Source organism: Peromyscus californicus, unplaced genomic scaffold (genome assembly GCF_007827085.1).
Source record: "Peromyscus californicus insignis strain IS unplaced genomic scaffold, ASM782708v3 Scaffold_8__1_contigs__length_139910024, whole genome shotgun sequence".
In the NCBI taxonomy this organism is placed as follows: Eukaryota; Metazoa; Chordata; class Mammalia; order Rodentia; family Cricetidae; genus Peromyscus; species Peromyscus californicus.
The window spans coordinates 27,726,328-27,746,939 of NW_026294606.1; the positions used below are offsets into that span (position 1 = coordinate 27,726,328).

The 20,612-nt window shown below is 42.1% G+C and overlaps 1 protein-coding gene across 1 annotated transcript in view; it reads left to right on the forward strand.

Moving 5' to 3' along the window:
- The window catches only part of F13a1 (coagulation factor XIII A chain), a 160,634-nt gene that overhangs the window by 61,999 nt on the left and 78,023 nt on the right, over positions 1-20,612 (forward strand). The window contains exons 5-6 of the mRNA XM_052727628.1: positions 867-985; positions 5,213-5,320. Coding sequence (XP_052583588.1) covers positions 867-985; positions 5,213-5,320 — 227 coding nt within the window. The remainder of the gene's footprint in view (positions 1-866; positions 986-5,212; positions 5,321-20,612) is intronic.

The window sequence follows — 20,612 nt, forward strand, 5'->3', positions numbered from 1 at the left end:
ACTACATGAAATAGAGAGATTTCTTTTAATGAACCAGAGAATAAAGAGGACATAACTCTAAAGGCTAATACCAATGAGAGATGACCAGAAAGACATAATAAACATTACCCTCAATCAGAGCCAATATTGACCCTATTTCAGTTAATGTAAATTTACCCAAGGTCATCTACTCCTGTGTGATCCTGCCTGTGTGGAGGATGCCTTTCTGGGCCTGGGAAGATTACCAAACAGATGGCTAGGTAGGTGGGAGCAAGGCCTTCTTGAGAGTAGAGCCACCAGAAAGGCCTTGCAATGGCTGGAGCTAATTGGGCAGGTTTATTGGGCTTACACACCTACCAATGCATTTATAAGGACTTTTCATCAAGAGAGAACCAATAGTCTGCCCCCCTCCTTCAAACCAATGGGTCACAACGAAGAACCAAATGATGCTTTCATATCCCAACATGTCCCCAGATTTATTTCAAACATCATTTCCAGTTGAGCTACTTTTTAACTTCAGTAGGTTGGAAATGACTTTTTGATCTGTGCTGCAAGTTTGCTTGAGCACTACAGAATCTGATTGTGAATCCATGAAGCACCCCGCATCATAGAATGTTTAATGAGACATATCAATTTAATTGTGCTTCAAGACATCCAGAGCTGGAGTTTGTCAGCATTTTGCTGGCAAATGTCCTCATTTACAGACTGATCTTTGGTGCTGATTATGTTCACTGTGGCTAAAAATATTGGGAAATGAGCTATGCTTTGAGGAACAAAAGATCTTTTCTCTGAGTAGATGGAATGTCAGCCTAGCAATGGCATGAACTTGCAAGTGTTTGGAAACAGAGTGGTTGGTTAAAAGTAACTGTGCTTTCATCCTAATGCAGAGGATGCTGTGTATCTGGATGATGAGAAAGAGAGAGAAGAGTACGTCCTGAATGACATCGGAGTGATATTTTATGGGGACTTCAATGATATCAAGAGCAGAAGCTGGAGCTATGGCCAGGTGAGCCACTTAAAATTTGTCATTGTCAAGGACGTTTTTCCTTAATATTTTTTGTCACATTTATTACTGCCGGGTGCCGTGAGTCGATATTAGAAAAGCACAATTTCCTGCTTTTCAGGATCTGAGACTCCAAGACAGAGTGCATGGGAGCGGAGACCTAAAGAGGAAACTGCATAATTTATCAGCTGGAGCCACCTATCTCCCTCTTATTGCAAATGTCCCTGAGACCAGGGCGCCTACGGATAGCATGGCGGTCACTGAGATGTTCTTTGACATCCTAGAAACCATGAAGTCTCATTATTTCAACCTGAAGTAGGAATGAAAATTTTTCTTTGCTAATGAAGACATTTTTAGTCTTTTAAAGGATTTTAAACATAATAATTAATAATAATTTAAATATAATATTAATACATAATATTAATAATGTGTGATATTAATATAATAATTTAAATATACTTTTTAATATATTAGGGGTCAGTGATATGTCTCAGTGACTAAAGACATTCGCCATCAAAATTTTTTAATTAGTTTATTTATTTTACATCCTGACTGCAGTTTCGCCTCCCTCCTCTCTCCCTCATCCCCTCTCCCCACCTCCCTTCTGCCCACCCCCATCTATTATTTCTCCATTTCTGTTCAGAAAGGGCAGGCCTCCCCATGGATATCAACAAAACATGGCATATCAAGTTGCAGCAAGACTAAACACCTCCCCTTGTATTAAGGCTGGGCAAGTAAGAGGAGTAGGGTCCAAAAAGCCAGCAAAAGAGTTAACAGCCTGAGCCTAGTTAGTATAGCACCCCACATGGTAGAAGGAGAGAACTGACACAGCCCAATTTTCCCTGAATCTTACATGAGCACCCCAGCATATTCTCATATTCTCTCTCTCTCTCTCTCTCTCCTCTCTCTCTCTCTCTCTCTCCCTCCCTCCCTCCCCTCCCTCCCCTCCCTCCCTCCCTCCCTCCCCCTCTCTCTCTCTCTCTCTCTCTCTCTCTCTCTCTCTCTCTCACACACACACACACACACACACACACACACACCAGTAAATAAGCAAAAATGTAATAAAAGAAATTAAAAAGAAAGAAAAGTCATGTGTATATTTTAAAATGTGAGTCCATTAACAATAGTTATTAAGGAAAGTTTCTCAATCTTCCAGTTTTGTTAAAGCATGTCTTTTTTTTCCCAGAAAGTGTCTAGAGGTGTTTCCGTCAGTTGCATCAAGTTCCATCAGTAACTTCAAGTTACTATTTAGGGGCAAAAGTAGATAACAGTAACCCCTTAAGATATTCAGTAATTCAAACTGTTACAACTTAGTATTTTTGACACTGGTTTAAAGTGAAGCTTTGCCCTGTCTCCACAGATACATAAATGTCCTGTGATCTAAACATGTTAGTTGATTATCAACAGGAAAGGGATGGGTGTCTTGCCTCTCAGAGGATTCTGGCAGAAATGCCTGGAACTGGACATTGTTTCTCTGAGTGTCCCGGGAGAGATTTTTTGGTATCGGGCCTTACCAGGTTCCATGATACTGTCCTGGCTCCTGATGCCCATGTGGAATCTCCCTGTGTCCCTCAAACAGTCTGACCATCGATCCCATCATTATCTTATCCGCATCCACAGTTTAGCTTCACTCTGGCCCCTAAGAACTGCATCCTGTATTCAGGCTTGCCCATCTGCATCTCTGATGTGCTGTTAAGATATATTCTGTGGTTACTTGACTTGTTTTAATTCATGTCTGGCCCTCTAGTCACCATCTAGTCACCATCCTACCTCTTCCTAAGTGGCACACAACCTTTATTGTTTATTGTCTGTAATCTTTGCCTTGAGTGCCTATCTTTTAAGTGCCGTCTTTGTTTTCTGTTACTACAACAGAAAAACTGAGGCTGGATTCTTAATAAAAGAAAGGGATTTATTTATCTCATTATTTTGATGAAACAATGGGACTTTCAGCTAAAAGTTCCAGATTGGGTAGTTCCATATGGTCAACCTCTGCAAAGATCCCCTTCACACCATTAAGAGAAAGAAAAGGGGAACTAACCATGTGTGCTACAGGCCAAGTGCATAGGCTAGCCTTGCTGGATAGCAGCAGCTCTGAGAGAAGTAATTCACTCCCTGAGGCTGCATTAATCCCTTCCCAAGGCCATCAGTGCTCCTGTGACCTCAGTACCTTGCATTAGCCTCAGGCCTAAAGGCTCTATCGACTCAACACCACTCCTCTGAAGAGCCAAACCACTTCCGAACTACACCAAGTGTGAGGCCATCTATGATCCTAATGTGATACTGTAATGGGAAATGTCACCAAAAGGGAATCAAGGAGAATTAGGAAGACACCCAGCACAGCCATGTTATACCTGGCCAGCATGACCTTGAGTAAGCGTCCCCTGATCACGGGCTCTGTGTCGTTATACAACAAGGCTATCAACTTAGGTCATTCTGACAAAATAACAGGCCATATCAGTTGTTTGCAGTAATGCAGAGAAACAATGATTTCTCTGATGGTGTCATTAATGCTGTGTAGTGGCTAATACAACTGAGATATACTGTTTAGTAAGACCCAAAACAATGAGCTATTTATATAACCATAAAAGTAGTTATTTGAGGCTGGAGAGATGGCTCAGAGGTTAAGAGCACTGAATGTTCTTCCAGAGGTCCTGAGTTCAATTCCCAGCAACCACATGGTGGCTCACAGCCATCTGTGATGAGATCTGGTGCCCTCTTCTGGCCTGCAGTCATACATGCAAACAGAACACTGTATACATAATAAATAAATCTTTTTTTTAAAAAAAGTAGTTATTTGTATACCAAAATTACATATTATACCATATATTCCAGATCTCTAGGATATGCCACATTCAGTATTCCAGCTAGATTTTAATAAGCAATTACATGGCAATTAGCCATTAAGATTATAGTTTCTGTCCTAATACTTGGGTGGATAATATCCATTGTTTATATATGGGAAGAAAATCTTCTCCTGTATTATATAGTACAGTATAGCTAAAATATCCTCATGTTGTCATTTCTTTTTAATTTGGCCTTTATTCTGTTTTTTTTTTTTTTTTTTTTTTTTGGTTTTTCGAGACAGGGTTTCTCTGAGTAGCTTTGTGCCTTTCCTGGGACTCACTTGGTAGCCCAGGCTGGCCTCGAACTCACAGAGATCCGCCTGGCTCTGCCTCCCGAGTGTTGGGATTAAAGGCGTGCGCCACCACCCGCCCGGCTCCTTTATTCTGTTTTAAGAAAACTCTAGAAACACCTGTGAAAACTGTTTCTTTCCAAGAAAATTGAACTAGCTCCCCAGGCTTCCCCATGAGCTGTTACAATCGGCCTTCTCTAAGATGCCTGCCCTTTCAGGCTCTAGAAAGTGCCTTGTCTCAAAGAAGGGGGGATCTTCACGGACTTTCACTTCACGAGGTCTCCTCCTGTTTTACATGCAAGCCAAAAGGACCTGACTACCTTCCTATGACACTTCTGACATCCATTTCTTTTAAAAATTTTATTTTCTTTTTTTATTTTTTGGTTTTTTGAGAGAGAGAGGGTTTCTCTGTGTAGCCCTGGCTGTCCTGGAATTCATTCTGTAGATCAAGCTGGTCTTGAACTCAGAGATTCCTCCTGCCTCTGCCTCTGCTGGGATTAAAGATGTGCAGCACTATTGCCCAGCTTTCTTTTATTTTTTAAATTGAGAATAGATTTTTTTTATACAATGTATTCTCATTATGGTTCCCTTCCCCCAGTTCTTCTCAGAGACTCCCCACCTCCCCACCTACCCCAAATCCACATCCTTTCTTGTACTCCCCTCATTAGAAAACAAACAGGCATCTAAAAAATAAATAACAATAATAATAAAATAAGAGAAAATAGGAAGTCCAGTTGTTTTTGAGGGTCCTAAGTGACTTTGGGAAATCATTGCGCTCTGGGCAATGCATCCATCTGTTGGAAGGATCTTAATGAATTTGTATGGTGTCCTAAAGAGTCTTGAGTCAGTGTGTAGGTCTTGAGTATGTTGGCTCTCTAATGGTTCTGCTCATATTTCTGACTTCCTTTTCTGTTCTCCTTTATTTTACTGAAACGTAAAAACAGGACACATCCTTTCCTTCGCTTTAATAGTTCATGCTTAAAGGTCACTCCATATATCTAAGCAGTAGATTGTGGCTGCATTTGATTTTTGCACACAGCCTATCTTGTTTTGCAGAGTGGAGATTAAATAGTTTCTCGATGTTTTCTCCCCAATAGTTTGAAGATGGCATCCTGGATGCTTGCTTGTATGTAATGGACAAAGCCCAGATGGACCTTTCTGGCCGAGGGAACCCCATCAAAGTCAGCCGTGTTGGGTCTGCAATGGTAAGTGGCAGTGATGATGATGATGGTGACCAGATCTAGTGTGGGGGCCACTGGCATCAGAATATGAGTCAGTTCATAAAGAGACATTGACATCAACAATGGTTTAGCTTTCCAGACTTCTGTCTGTTAGGTTCAGGTTCGTGGTGCCTGGTTGGTCTTGAATGCTCTCACTTTTTCATATGCTACAAAATGAAAATTTCCACTCAGAGCTGTACCTGGTTTTTGTTTCACACAAAATAATGTACTTCTATGAACAACTGAGAACTTATTCTTTTTTATCCTATTTTATGTATTTATTTTATGTGTGTATTATGCATATATGTGTGTGCTCATGCATGTGTACCATGGCACATATGTAGACCTGAGGAGAGTTTGTGGAGGTCAGTTCTTCCCTTCCACCCTGTGGGTCTAGGAGATTGAACTCAGCTTGCCAGCCTTGGTCCCAGGTGCCTTTACCCACTGAGCCATCTTGCCAGTTCCTAAGCAGCTAAGAATCTCATCTAGAGACTAAGAAATTACCATGACAAAAAATGTGAATTGCTGTAATCAAGTGATCAGTCAATCAAACATCAAAGAATACAGACATCTAGATAAGACATAATTTTTTTCATGTTTACACCTGTAGAAACAGTTAGGAAATACATAGCTGGGCCTAGAGAGATGGCTCAGTATAGAGTATGCGTAGAGGACCCAAGTTCAGTTCCCATTACCAACATCAGGTAGCTTACAAGCAATTGTAACTTGAGCTCCAGGGCATCTGATCCCCTCTCCTGGCCCCTAAGAGCACCTGTACTCACAACATTCCCAACACATATACATACACATAATTAAAAATAAAATAAACCTTTTATAAAAGAAATAAATACTTTATATAATCCTAGTTTCTATGCAATGGTACTGCACCACAGGGCTTTACCTCTCTTGAAGTAGGCGTTGATTCTCCCCAGAAATCTTCTAAGATAAGTGAGTGGACATTCATCACTTATGTCATTTCACGAGCAAGAAAACAGGATGGTGAAAGCTTGTCAGTGATAAAGCTTCTGCCAGAACCCAGGTCTGCCAAGTTCACATCTAGATGCATTCTACTTTTCACACTAGTCACTGTGAGGGATCCCAAAACATCTTTAAGAATGCAGAGATCCCCAGTGCAATAGCTGAAGAGGAGCTAGAAGGCTGTGGATAAGAAGGATAGGACCAGGGTAGGAAGTTAGCTCAGTGACTCTGCGTGGTCCTAAACTGTACCGTGACAATAGCACCCAGACAACCTTTGTGCGTAAATGAGCACCACACCCCGTCTAGGAGCACAGCATTCCTCAGTTACAATAGGCCACTTTTATCACATAGGAAGACTCAATGGAGAACATCATCACCTTACCAATGCCCTTACATCTTCTAAAATATTTTCCTGGGAAGAATTTTAGCTTTGATTTTGGTTTGTGCATCTTTCCAGCCAAACAAAATCAATTTTGTTGACACATAATTACTAGGCCAGGGAAGATATAATGTGTACGTTCTGACTAGGTGCTAAAAATAGTGATTTTTATTTTGTTAAGAACTGAGTTACATGTAAATTTAAGACACACTAGATCTTACAAAATGAAAGCAGAATCTAACATCTAAAGACAGCTTGGGGCTAGAGGCACAGCTCGGTGGTAAGAGCTAAGAATGTCTACTCAACATGGATGAAGTCTGGGGGAGGGGTGCTCAACCCCTCACCCCCAAATAATGAACATGTGTATTTAAATACATAAAATAAATAGCAAGTTTTGTTTTCTGATGTTATTTGTATTGCCTGATGAAAGAGGATTCATCCTAAAGCCTTTGGGAATTTCCACAGAGCATCCTTGTACAATGCTTATTGGACCTGCACCTGTTCATTATGTTTCCTACTTAGAAGAGAAATTTCTCTTCTTTCTTTTTTTCCCTACTTAGAAGCAACCATGACAGGTTGCAGTGAAGAGAGAAGCAATATGTAGGAGTGATGGGATGTGAGTTGTTTCCCTCTTAAGCATTTTAAAACAGCATGGTCTTCAACCTGACCTTATGCACCCACTGTGTGCACTTCCACCAAATGTGGAGATCACAGGCCCATGCAAAGCAGTGCAGAAGTAAAGCAAAAAGAGACAATCTAACTCAGACTGTCTGTGGCTGCAGCTGATCAGGTGGAAGGTGTTAGGTACTGGATGAGACACATGACACCAACTCAAATTGCCTCAAAATTTCATTAGGTCTAAAGAGCCTCTATCTTAAGTTCACATTTGGCAAATGCACATCATAGTTACACAGCCTGGAACCAGAGAGAGAAATGTGCACAGAGAATAGTATGGTGAGGGTTTGGTTAAGTTTCTGAAGTGGGTGACCTTGGGTGTTAAAGGGCAGAGGACTGCTCTGAACAATTTGTAGTGATCTCTCCACTTCCCCTTGGTTCCCTCACACCACTGTTCACAGTACAGAAAGCTCAATAGTTGGAAAAACCTATTCACCTCTGCTATCTCTTTTAATCCTCAGAATAGCTCTGTGAGTCTTTTCAAAACCTGTTTGGCTATAGTGATTTTTAAAGCTGAAATGCTAAGCCTCCAAAACTGACCTTCTAATTTCCCAGTTAAAGATTTACCTTCAAATGTGAAAAGATGCATTTGGAAAATATGGAAAGAACAGGCTTGAGGCTGGGTTGGTCCAGCCAAAATCAGACTTCACAGGTAGGTTGAAGATGTAACCAACCGTCTTATTAAATAAGAAACACAGAGCCGATTCAGAGAAGAAAGCCAAGAGGTCAGAGCTAAGAGCCTCACCCTTCCTGCTTCAGTGATCCTCTTCAGTCAAGAGAGCTCTCCGAAAAAGGGACCTACTTCCTGTGTGTATGTCTTTATATACTCTATCTGTTCTGCCTTCTCATTGGTTGTAAACCCAAACATGTGACTGCCTCGTCACTGCCTGTATGTACCGCCCTCAAGGTCCTTAAAGGCGTGCGCCACCGCCGCCATGCACTTGCTATGGCTCTAATAGCTCTGACCCCCAGGCAACTTTATTTATTAACATACAATTAAAATCACATTTCAGTACAAGTAAAATACCACCACAGTAGGTGGCCATGTTGTTCTCCCCAGCTGGACCCAAGCCCCAGATAGACAGAGCCTGATGCAGGGGCATTTTCCTGGTCCCTTTCAAATGCATCTCAGCCCTGCCACTGGACAGGTGTGCTAGAATAGAGATGCATGTGACCTGCAAACCCTTCCGGAGGACCACACAAACCATGCACGGATTCCAGTTCTTGCACAATGAGAATCACTGCAGGCAGAACCTTCCTGAAAGCAGCTGCTCATGGAAGCTGTTGGGAGGAGAAGCCAGGCTCTGGCCAGGCACCTGAAGAAAGTAGAACAAGCAGAGAGATGACACAGGAGCACATGACTGGGACCCAAAGACAAACTGGCTCCCTGCAGTCATAGCATGTGAGGTTGGAAAGGAGATTGCAGGAAACTGGCTATGTGTGAGGATAAAAGAACACAGACAATGACAAACTTTCAGATGACAATAATATGACTTTGGCTTCTCTGTGTACAACTTCCAGACAAAAATCTTTGTGGTACAGGATATCTGCTGTACTGGTGTTGTGTGTGATAGGCCTTCCAGCAGCATCCTGTAACATCTACTCAGGAATTTCAGGAGCACCTTCCCATAACACACCAGTTGTGACAGTCAAGAATGTCTCCAGATATTACCAAATGTCCCTTGTGGGTGCAAATCACCCTAAAAAGGACTGCTTCATTAATCCTTTCTGTACTCAGTTTTCCTACTGATAGAATGGAAGTAACACCTTCTTCTTGCCTGCACAGAAGGCCTCATTCAACCTTGCTTTCCATTCTTTGATGAAGACAGTGGGGGTCACTTTGCACAATAAGGGCTGTGGCTGTGTCAAGAGATGGACTGTGGCTCTGGTTCTGCTGGTAACCATGTGAAGCAGGGAAGAGCACTTAACTCAAGGATGTACTTCTTTCCTCTCTCACCTCAGCGTTGTCTGTTCAGTCAAATACCTGCAATTCCCGCTGTTAGCAAGGAAATCTTCTTTACTCTTCGTGGGACCATTTTCTTGTTTTTTTCTTTTATGTATCCAGTATCTCCTCTTGTTATGTTTGGTTGCTATTGTTTCCCTTTGATGAGAAAGTGGAAATAGTGAATGTCCATCTAGAAGCCTGGAGTTGTTGGCCTTTCCCAACTGTTGGGCTCCCACTGTTGCAAACAGGATGCAATACTGCCCCAGGATGCATCCTCATCCTGTCCCCTATAGGTGTACTCCTATAATCCTACTGTCTGAGAATTGGGCCTGAGATGTTATAATCTCACATGGATGATGTTTTATTTAGAATTACCTAAATGCAGAATGCAACATTTTACTAATATTATATTATAGGTTCATGTAAGAGAGAAAGGGGGAAGAAACAGGAAACTAGACAAAGTTATTTGTTCTGAGTTATACTTCCTCCCTTTAAATGGCCTCATTTCTGATGTGATAGCACCCTTCATGAGAACTGCTGGGAGGTATACCAGGAAAAGTTAAGGGTGAGTTGTGCCATCTGAAAATGTATTTCATTCACCTAACATTAGAAAGTCTTCAGCTGCAGTGAAGCATCTGGGTGTGGTCTCTGAGTCCCCGAAGGATGTGGCTCAGATACCCACTACAAAGGGCATGGGCTCTGAAACTGCAGGGGGCCTCAGCTCTGAGACCCCAGGGAACATGGGCCCTGAGACCCAAGGGGGCATGAGCTCTGAGTACCTCAAAAATAAAAACATGTTGAAAGAACAGAGCAGTTCTGGGACAAGGGGACCACTGCGACAATAGCCTGTCATTACTGCTGGGTGTTTACCTGTCAAGCCTGCTTCTAGCCCATGACTGATTAGCTCTGGCACCTTCCCCAGGGGATGCAGCAGCAGCTGCAGTGACCTCCTCTTACTGCAGATACCTGCCTGCTTAGTCACTGTTCAAGCCCTAAATGTCCTGCCTACATGAACATTTTCTTTGTCTATGGAAAATCTATATCAAAATCAGCTCATGGGGTCTAGAAGACTCCCCAGGGTCTTGGAGATGAGAAAGCAGAAGCCTTTGGAAGTGATGCCATTCATTCAAGGTCATATGGGAAATAAGTGGCTGAGCTGGAACTAGGCACTGTCCTTTCTTTCAAAACATATTGCTTCAGAGCATCTCTGCCAGCACATTGGTGCCAATAGCACAATTACTGTATCAAATTGTACGGCTGTTACCTAGAAAAGAACAAGTCCCTAAGAATAAGTGGATTTCAAGAGGGGAATAAGTGAAGAAAGGTGTAAGATCTGGGTAGCAAGAGGCTCTGTGTCCCTGGGAAAGAGGTCACCAAGAGGATTAGATGCCAACTGTGGTAACAGTGATGGAGACAGCAATAGTATTGGTGGTATGGTAGCAATGGTGATGGTTATAGTGGCAGTGATCAATAATGATGATTGACAGTGGTGTTGGTGATTATGGTGGTAGTGATAGTGGTGATGATGGTAATGATGATGGAAATAGTGACAGAAATGATGAGAGTGTGGTGAGGGTAACAATGGTGGTGATGATGGTGATAATGATAGTGATAGTGCTTCCGGTAATAGCAACAATAATGATGAGGATGATTTGCAGAGGGTGGGAATGGTAGTGATGGTGGTGGTAGAGGTGGTGACGATGATGTAGTGGTGATCATGATGGTGGTGATGATGGTGATAATGATGGGGATGTGGTAGTGGCAGTGCTTACAGTAGTGGTGATGATGGCAGGAAGGATAATCATGAGGATGAGAGTTGTAGTGGTACAGATATGCTGATGGCAGTGTTTATGACAAGAGTGGCGTGGTGACGAGGGTGGGGATGGTGGTGATGATGACTGATGCTAGCAAAACCTCAATCTTCACTCATTCATTCAACAAATATCTGGGCATGGGGTTTGATGGTGAACCAAACATAGTTTCTACCCTTGTAGAGCTTATAATCTCATAGAAAAGACAGACAAATGAACAGAAAAGTCCAATGTAACACAGAAAACTTTCTGATGGAAGTAAGCATAGGATTGTATGTTTATTTCCATCAGGACTGTATGCTGAAACCTCTTGAATTTAACTACATGTGTCTCTGGGCCTAGACAGAACAAATAAGTGTCAAGAGGGAGTGGATGACAAGTGCCATATTTAAAAAAAAAAAAGCCATGTCATTATTCACAGGAAGTCTTTACCCATGGTGGATCTAATGCAAATTGCTGGTTACCAAGTGCTGTGGAGGAAAGTGTAATGGGAGAGGGGCTTGAAATGTGCTCCTCTGGGGCTTGCTTACTTAGCAAGTTAGAAAACATAAGGTTGCCCAACTAACATTCATCCCGTGGGGTCTCAACATTTATAGTCCCTTGATCCCAGGATGCTCTATTTTGATTTGGTAACTATAAAAAAAAAACAAAAGCTAACATTAATGGGAAATTTGGGAAGATGAAAAAGAAGAAACAAACATCAATAAAGTTATATATTTTGAATCCTAGTGCTTCACACCTTTGTCAGCCTGGACTTCCCAGCTTCCCTTGGGGTGTGCACATTTATTTTTAACCACGGTCTTTTGCTGATATCAAGCCACGAGGCTATCATTAATCCCCATTAATGCCTTGCTCTGACTATGCCTTTAGGGAATTAACTCAAGATTGAACTTTTTCCACCAATCGATGTTCTATGTAGTCTTTAGTGCTATTTAAAAAAAAATCTGAACTATAACTAGTAAATCAAACTGACCATGCTGCAGGCAGGTCTCGTGTTCCTCGGACCTTTGAGACAACGGCGTTGCTGCTTCTGACCCCCAAGCCCCCTGACCACAGTCAGAGAGCAACTGAAAATACCACTCTTCTCACCTGGTCCATCTTTCTCCCCGCTTTTCTCTCCAATTTATAGGAGATTTTCCCATATGTGGATGAAAAAACATAGTTACATCATCATTACTTTGCTATGTTGCCAAGCAACTCCACAGGGGATGATGTTTTATATTGTGTTTTCTTTCTTCCTTTATTTCAATTGTTTCCTTCCCCATCTTGAATGATGGCTTCATGTTGAGCAAACATTTTCATGCAATAAACATCAATTACACATATTCAGATAACATTTTAAGATTTGCTCAAATTAAGGATTTCACACTCGAGTCATTCCAAATGAACCCTAAAGTCAGAGTTAAATGTATAAAATCTATTCTCTGATCATACAACCAGCCACAGTATAGTCCCTGACATTTTTGGATTTGAAATTTGAATCTTTAGGTTTGAAACTTTTAGATTTATACAAGGAAATATCCAAATTTCCCTTTGGTCTATAAAGCAGACAAAGGCCCCTTTGTCAGGGAGGGACAGCAACAGAGAAACCCTGTCATCACTGTCCACCTTCCCCTACCACAGAGCTCTGTCACATCTTCTCATATAGGTCTTATGTCTTAAACAACTTCATTTACCAAAAAGCATGAATAAGAAAAAATGAATATTTCCCCATGTTTGTGCCCCACTTATAGAATTGCTGGTCAGTGTTTCCAGTGGTTGTGGAGGAAATTACTACCAGGTTATCAGAGAGTGCACAGGGATATGAGTCCATGCCACCTCTGAGAAGGGGGAGTTAAAGCCTCCATTGATAGGTTGTAAGAATCATGTTCTCATCACTCATTCTCAAATTCCCAGTCTCTTGGCATTGCTAGATAAAGGCTGCTGGGAAAAAATGAGACCCTATCCAGAGTTCTATGCCTTCAAAATTATCGGCTTATATTTCCATTACTATCATCTACCTCCACGGTTCATGCACATAAATATCAGGAAAGGCATATCTCATTTGAAAATGGCTGAAGACTCAGGCTCACTAATAGTCTCTGAAACCCTACAAATAGGGCACAATTCAATCCGAAGGCACAACCGTGAGACAACTTTTAGAGAATCTACTGGTTGCATTGATGAAGAATGCTACGACAGTCCAACATGGTGAGGTCCTAAAATCGAATGAAAGCTGAAGTCAAGGTTTTCCTGAAAGCAAAAGGCACCTGTGGATCCAGAATGACCAGGGAAATTGAGTGATTTGGGAAGGTCAGGACAAACCCACTCCCAGTGAAACATACCATGGGTCTCTCTTGTCACCAGAGATTTTCACTTCTGTTTATTGACGTTTTTGACAACTGACAAATCTACCAGAAGCCAGTGGGAAAGTAGAAATTTATCTAATAGAAATATCTGCATAACCACTTGTGAGAAAACATGTCTGTTCCTTAAATAACCAATGGACAGGATGAGGTATCAGGAAGCCAACTGACCTTATCCAAGGTCACAGCACTGGAGTTGGACTTCTGGCTGCCTGACCCCACTGTTGCAGACAGGATGCTATACTGCCCCAGGATGCATCCCCATCCTGTCCTCTGTCCATAGCACATGAGCTCCCTGGGCGTAAAGATATAATTCCTGTCACCCTTCCTATCTGAGTGACTCCTTCCCCTTCAGGTGGGGGCAATGGGGGACAGTGAACTGTTCAGACATCATTTTTTTCTTGTGGTAAAAGTCAGCAATGTAATGAAGTTTCCATCTGTGGGCAAACAGCTTGGCTTCTCAATTATCGAGGTTACATTTCTTATGCCTGTTTGTCCCATATTTTTGGAGAAAAACAGACATTTATTACAAGCTATTTCTCCAATGTGATAATCATAGTCAATCTAAATGTCTGCTTTCCCTGAATTGCTTCCTGGAATGAGTTTCAACACAGCATCTATTTTGTAATCACACAGGCTATTTCTGAAGCACGGGTGCTTGCTTTTCAGCACTCCCTCCAAGCTGTGCAGACAGAGCTGTTCTCATCTCCTGGGACCAGCATCTCTAGGACAGACGGCTGCAATGCAGCATAGCCTAGGGGTCCCTTAGGACAGGCACTTTGTGCCCTCTCTGTTTTCTTCTCATCTCCTTCCCTTTCTGCCTCCTTCTTTGGCTTCTTCCTCTGTGTTTTTCCTTCTCGCATCTACCCCTTTCATTTGAGTATTTTTAATGACCTGCTTTATATCAGTGATTCTCAACTTGTAGGTTGTGACCCCTTTGGAAGTCATATGCCAGATATCCTGCATATCAGATATTTACATTATAATTCATAACAGCAGCAAAATTACAGTTATGAAGCAACAACAAAATAATTTTATGATGGGGGGGTCACCACTACATGAGGAACTGTGTAGGAAGGTTGAGAACCATAGCTCTATACCAACCAGCTCTATAGCACACAGTAGGGATGCAGTGATGATAAAGAAGACACTGGAGAGCTGGAACTCAGTTTCTCTCTTGATCCTCTTGAAGTAATTTCACACATGGTTAGTGAGGAACGAGGGCCAAATGAAAGTCCTCAGTTACTAAGACACAAGCTAATAATTTCCTGTGGTAATGTAATGATTATTATGAAAAGTAAATCTAAGTACTTACCATTGTCAGAGTGGGTACACACACACACACACACACACACACACACACACACACACACAACAGTAGTTATGTCAGTATATCTTTTATAATACAGTTATAGAAGTTATGGTTAGTTATGAGATAATTTTAGATTAAAAAAGAATTATATACAGTAAAAAGCATAGCTATCACATGTATAAATATAAGTGGGAAATGTAGTCATTTGATGGGAATGACTCCCAGTCTTAGAAAAATGTCGGTGTTTCCAGGTCTCGCCTTGTGTTTCTCCTGATCAGCCCGCACCCTGAGGAACACTGCTGCACTTTCCTACAGTGGGTTCTACTCACCTCCTCTGGAACCTCACACAAAGAGGTTCATGAATTCTGAGTGACACTGGCTTCACTTACTCCATAAATTGTTACACAAATCTTCACCTTTATGAACAGAATTTTATTGTATTGTATATTGCAACTTATCTGTCCATTTGCCTATTGATGGACCTTCAATATGATTCCATTCTGGGGCCATTACACAGCTGCTATCAGCATTCTAAGTAAGTCTTTTCTCTTTACATTTTTTTGTTAACATGTATTGATTATATGCAATAATGAGTTTTATATGACATTTTTATACAGGTATATAATATAATTTGATCATATTCACCTCATTACCATCTCTTGTCCTCCAAACTCCCACTAATTCCTTTCCACTTCCCAAGTAGCTCCTCTTCTATTCCTATGGCTCTGTGTGTGTGACCCAATGAGGGCCATCAAGGTTGTTTACGGGAGTGTGGGCGGGAGTTTGTTTACAGGAGCATATGTGTCTTATCTGTGGCTGTATGACAGGGGAATAGAAGTCTCACTCCTCAAACATCATCTGTGTATAAATCCTCGGGGAGATGTGGGGTCCCTCGAGGCCTCCCCATTCCGTGACAAGATGTTGACAGGCCCATTCTTATGGTGAGCTCTCACGAGTAATTGAAGCTGCTGTGAGTTCAAGAGTTCAATAGTCATCCCATGCCTGGAAGTCAGTACCACACCACTCCCTGCCTTCCTCTGGCTCTTACACTTTCTGTGCATTCTTTCCTGAAGTTCTCTGAGCCTTGGAAACAATAGAAATGTTCCCTGTGTGGCTGAACATTCAAGGCCCTTTGTTCTCTGTACTCTGACCAGTTCCGAATCTCTGCAGTCATCACTGACCACTGCATAGGGAAGCTTCCCCGGCTGAAGCTGACTTCCCTAGCTAACACTGGCAGTGCTGTTCTGTGGGGGTTCACATAGTTATTTAGAAGGCAGTTTGACAGGCACTCTTTGTACATTTAGCAAAACAGCAGTAGTGCCTTCCTTACTGGAGCTTATGTCCTCCTCAGCCACGGGCTTCCTTTTTAACTGGAAATAGGTTTTTGTTGTTTTTTTTTTTTTAATACAGTATATTCTGATTATGGTTTACCCTGCCTCAACTCCTCCCAGGTCCTTTCCTACTTCTCTACCCACCCAAATCCACATCATTTCTCTCTCTCTCTCTCTCTCTCTCTCTCTCTCTCTCTCTCTCTCTCTCTCTCTCTCGGGCATCAAAATAACAATAATAATAAAGTAAGATAAAAACAAAGCAGAACAGAACAAAACAAACAAACAAACAAACAAAAAGAAAAGAGCCACAGAAAAAGCATAAGACACACATCTAGATGATGAAACACACATATTCGCACACACAGAAAAGCCATAAACAGCCGGGCGGTGGTGGCGCACGCCTTTAATCCCAGCACTCGGGAGGCAGAGGCAGGCGGATCTCTGTGAGTTTGAGGCCAGCCTGGACTACCAAGTGAGTTCCAGGAAAGGCGCAAAGCTACACAGAGAAACCCTGTCTCGAAAAACCAAAAAAAAAAAAAAAAAAAAAAAAGCCATAAACAAAATGTATAAGTGAAAGATCTGTAAGGTAAAGGAAAAATGCCCAGACAAAGCATTGTGAAACAAAAAGCAAAAAAAAAAAAAAACTCCAAAAATACCATTGAGATCATTTTTTTGTTGACTGTCTTCTGTTGGGCATGGATTCTGTCCTTAAGTGTGGTTTGTATACCCAGTGAGACTCCACTGGAGAAAACGCCTTTGGCAGGAGTTATCAATTGGAGATGGATTCTGGATTAGGGACAGGCTTTTGACCAGGCTTATAGTAACCAGTTGTGAATTCCCTTCTATGGAGCAGATATCAAATCCTATCAGAAAGTGGTCTATTACCCCATAATAGGCCTGGGACTAGGGCACCCACGGGCATATCTTGCCTGTCTAGTTGGTATCCTTACACACAGGGCCTCCAAATGAGTTGGACATTAATGACAGTTCTTTCTCAGCAACCTGTGTTGTGCCTTCCATCTTTTTATGTGCATATTCTCATATGTGTGGAGTAAACATCTAAAGCCAGCATGTCTGTGTTACAGGATATGTATGTGTTTAATTTTCTGAGGCACCCCTCTGTTCGGTGTACAGAATAGTTGTATGTTTTACATTCCTCCAGAAACTTACAATGGTCTACTTTTTCTGCTGGCTCATCTGTTCTTGGTGATTCCAACCTTTTAAATCTACCCAATCTATTGTGAATGTAGCTGTATCCAATTGCTGTTTTAATTTTATTTTCTCTGATGTACAGCAATGCTGAGCACTTTTTCATGTACTTCTGGCGATTCACATACTTCTTTCAGTACATTGTCTTCCCAAATCTGTGCCATATTCCTATTGGGTTATTTGTGTTTTAATTACTGAGAAGGAGGTGTTGTGTGCTGTATATTCTGAAACCAGGCCTTTTCTCAGATACATGCAGAGATTATTTCCCACCAGAGTGTGCTTTGCTCTGTGTGTGTGTGTGTGTGTGTGTGTGTGTGTGTGTGTGTGTGTGTGAGAGAGAGAGAGAGAGAGAGAGAGAGAGAGAGAGGGATGGTAGGAGACATACACCATGGTCATGTATGGCGGTCAGTTCTCTCCTGTAGCTGTCATGTGGGTTCCAGGGATTAAACTCAGGTCACTCGGCTCTGTAGCAGTCTCTTTACACACTGAGCTGTCTTGTCAGCTTCATTTCTAAGAATGTTTTTTAAATGATATAAAGTCCAATTTTTAATGTATTTATGTTAGGTTTTGTGGTACTGGGGATCACATTTAGGGCTAATGAATGTTAGGTGAATGCCTTATCACTTAGCCATACCACCAGTTTTAAACTGCTTTAAAAAATAGTTGCGTCTAGGAAATGTGATTTTTTTTTACAGGACATACATATATTACCCAGTGTTCCTTTTTGAATACTTATAACTTGGGCTCTCACATTATTGATCTAATAGGCATCTTGAGGTTTTCCTATGTGGTGTGAGGTGGGGGTTAAAGGTTTTTATTCCCCACAAAATTATCTGTTTTGCCAGCACCATTTGTTGAAAACATTTTTAGAAATACTATCCTTTGTTTAAGGGTTTCTCTTGCCTCTCTCAAACTGATGGGGTATCTTGGTTAGAAATGAAATGACCAGATGAGTGAGGAGCAACTGTGGACTCTGTTGTTTGTCTTTCCTTAGTCCAGTACAGCAGTGTCTTTTACCATGTTACTATAACAAAGTATCAGATCAAGCAGCCTTCAAGAAGCCCTCATCTGCCCCCTGTCAGTTTGCTTTTGGCCATTCTTGATCTTTTGTACTTCTACATAGTGCTAGAAATTTGTCTACTTCAAAATGTCGTTGGCATTCTAAGTAGCCCATTGTCTTGGTATAGAAAAAAAGTTAGACCCTTGTGAGAAATGTCACATCCATCCATTCATCTATCCAGCAGAACTCCCCGAGTGCCACTCAGTGATGAATGAAAACAAGAAACAAAAAAGGAAAGACATGACTGGTCCTAGGTATGGTGGAGGAGGAGAGGGTTTATTGTAGATATGAGGGAGAGCATAGTCAGAGACAGGGACATCTGGGAGAGTTCAGAGTGAGCATCACCCTGAGCCAGGCCATGTGAGGAGAGTGGGAAGGATAGAGGAGCCACTGACCAAGAGGTAAAGATGGTAAAGTGTAGATTAAAAAAAAAAGGGCCTGGTAGCCAAAATGGCTGCATATATAGAGAAGGGCAACCCAGCTCCTGGGCTGGAGAAGTTTAGGGTAGGGAGTGGGGTATGCCAGCCATACTCTGTAACAGGTAGGGACTGAGGGGATGCTGGGAGAGCCTGGCAGCCAGGTCTGCTTTGATATATTAATTAGGCACCTCAGTTAGTCATTTGTCCTGGGTTTGAGACCTAGCAGGTGGTAGCCCTGGGAATGCAAAGTCAAGTTGATATGGTGACTTCCTTCTTTCGAGCACAGGAAATCTGGTCATGGGGACAAAGATGATCAAACCAATAAGACAACACCACGTGGTAAACAGGAGGGTACCACGTGAGCAGAGCAAGAACACCACAGTGACAGGGAAAATGTTCCCCCTGAAACCAGTTGGGTTTCACACAGTCAATCGGCCCACACTTGGTAATGAAGGGGTTGAGTGCGGAAGGGCACTGCAGGAAGACAGTCCGACATTCCAATAATACTGGGCAGAAGACGGCTAACTAGTCCCCATCATCCCGACCTGTGGAAATCCAAGACGGTGCTTGGGTTTCTGTTCCTATGAATCAAGTGTGACTCTGGAATTTTAAGGGCCATGGAAGTCCAGAGAGGACCAAGGTTAAGAAGCTAGGCAAGGGCGAGCAGGATGCCTGCAGCTCTGCTTCTTCTCTCCTAGGTAGATTTGCTAGCTTGCCTGCCCATGGAATAACCTCCTAAGAACTTCATCTTCAGCTCATCTACCCTCCCAGCCTTACCATGTAACTCACAAAACTAAAACAAAACACAAAAACAGAAAAAGAAAACATTAAAAACAGATCTCTATATTCCCAGGGTCAATTTTCTTCCCTTGCTTTCTTAGGATATTAATTGAATCCAAATGTATCAGAGGGCCCCCACTTGGCCCTCCCTGCTTCACTCCCAGTATAGTAAATACTGTAGCCATTGAGTTTCACTGATGAGGCCCTAGGTGCGTGGGGCACAGGAGGTCCACTATGCTTAAGACTGGTCACCATGACACCATTAACTGAGGACCTGTGGTTCACAAAACCCGGAAAGGATTTTTACTAGGAATAAATTCTCTCCTTCCAAAATTTAACTATATACCTCTTAAGAGAGTTCATGTTCTGACAACCAGGGAGCCTGCATGGGACTGACCTAGGCCCTCTGCATAATGTGACAGTTGTGTAGCCTGGTCTTCTTGAGGGACTCCTAACAGTGGGAGCAGGGGCTGTCTCTGCCTCGTTGACTGGTTTTGGGGACCCTACTCCTCATACTGGGTCACCTTGCCCGGCTTTAATACAGCGGGATGTGCTTCTTCTTACTGCAACTTGCTGTGCCATGTTTTGTCGATGTCCGTGGAGGCCTGCCCTTTCCTGAACAAGCATGGAGGAGCAGTAGATTAGGGGGCGAGGACAGAAGAGGGGTGGGAGGAGGGACTAGAGGAGAGGAGGGGAAACTATGGCTGGGATATAAAATAGATCAAATCGAGAGAGAGAGAGAGAGAGAGAGAGAGAGAGAGAGAGAGAGAGAGAGAGAGAGAGATCACTTTATCCCAAATTCATAGTCACTGGTTTGAGAGACTGTGGGAGAGATTACATATAAAGCTATTTTCTAAAAGAGTTATAAAATCCTAGCCTTATGAGACCATAACTTTAAACAATGAAATTTAATGGAATAAAGCAGGGTTATAACAGAAAAGTCATTTCATCATCACCATATAAAATGTGCATACCAGAGAAGAGAAATCCCTTTACATGTGTAAAGAGGAAACAAAACAAATTGTGACTGTAT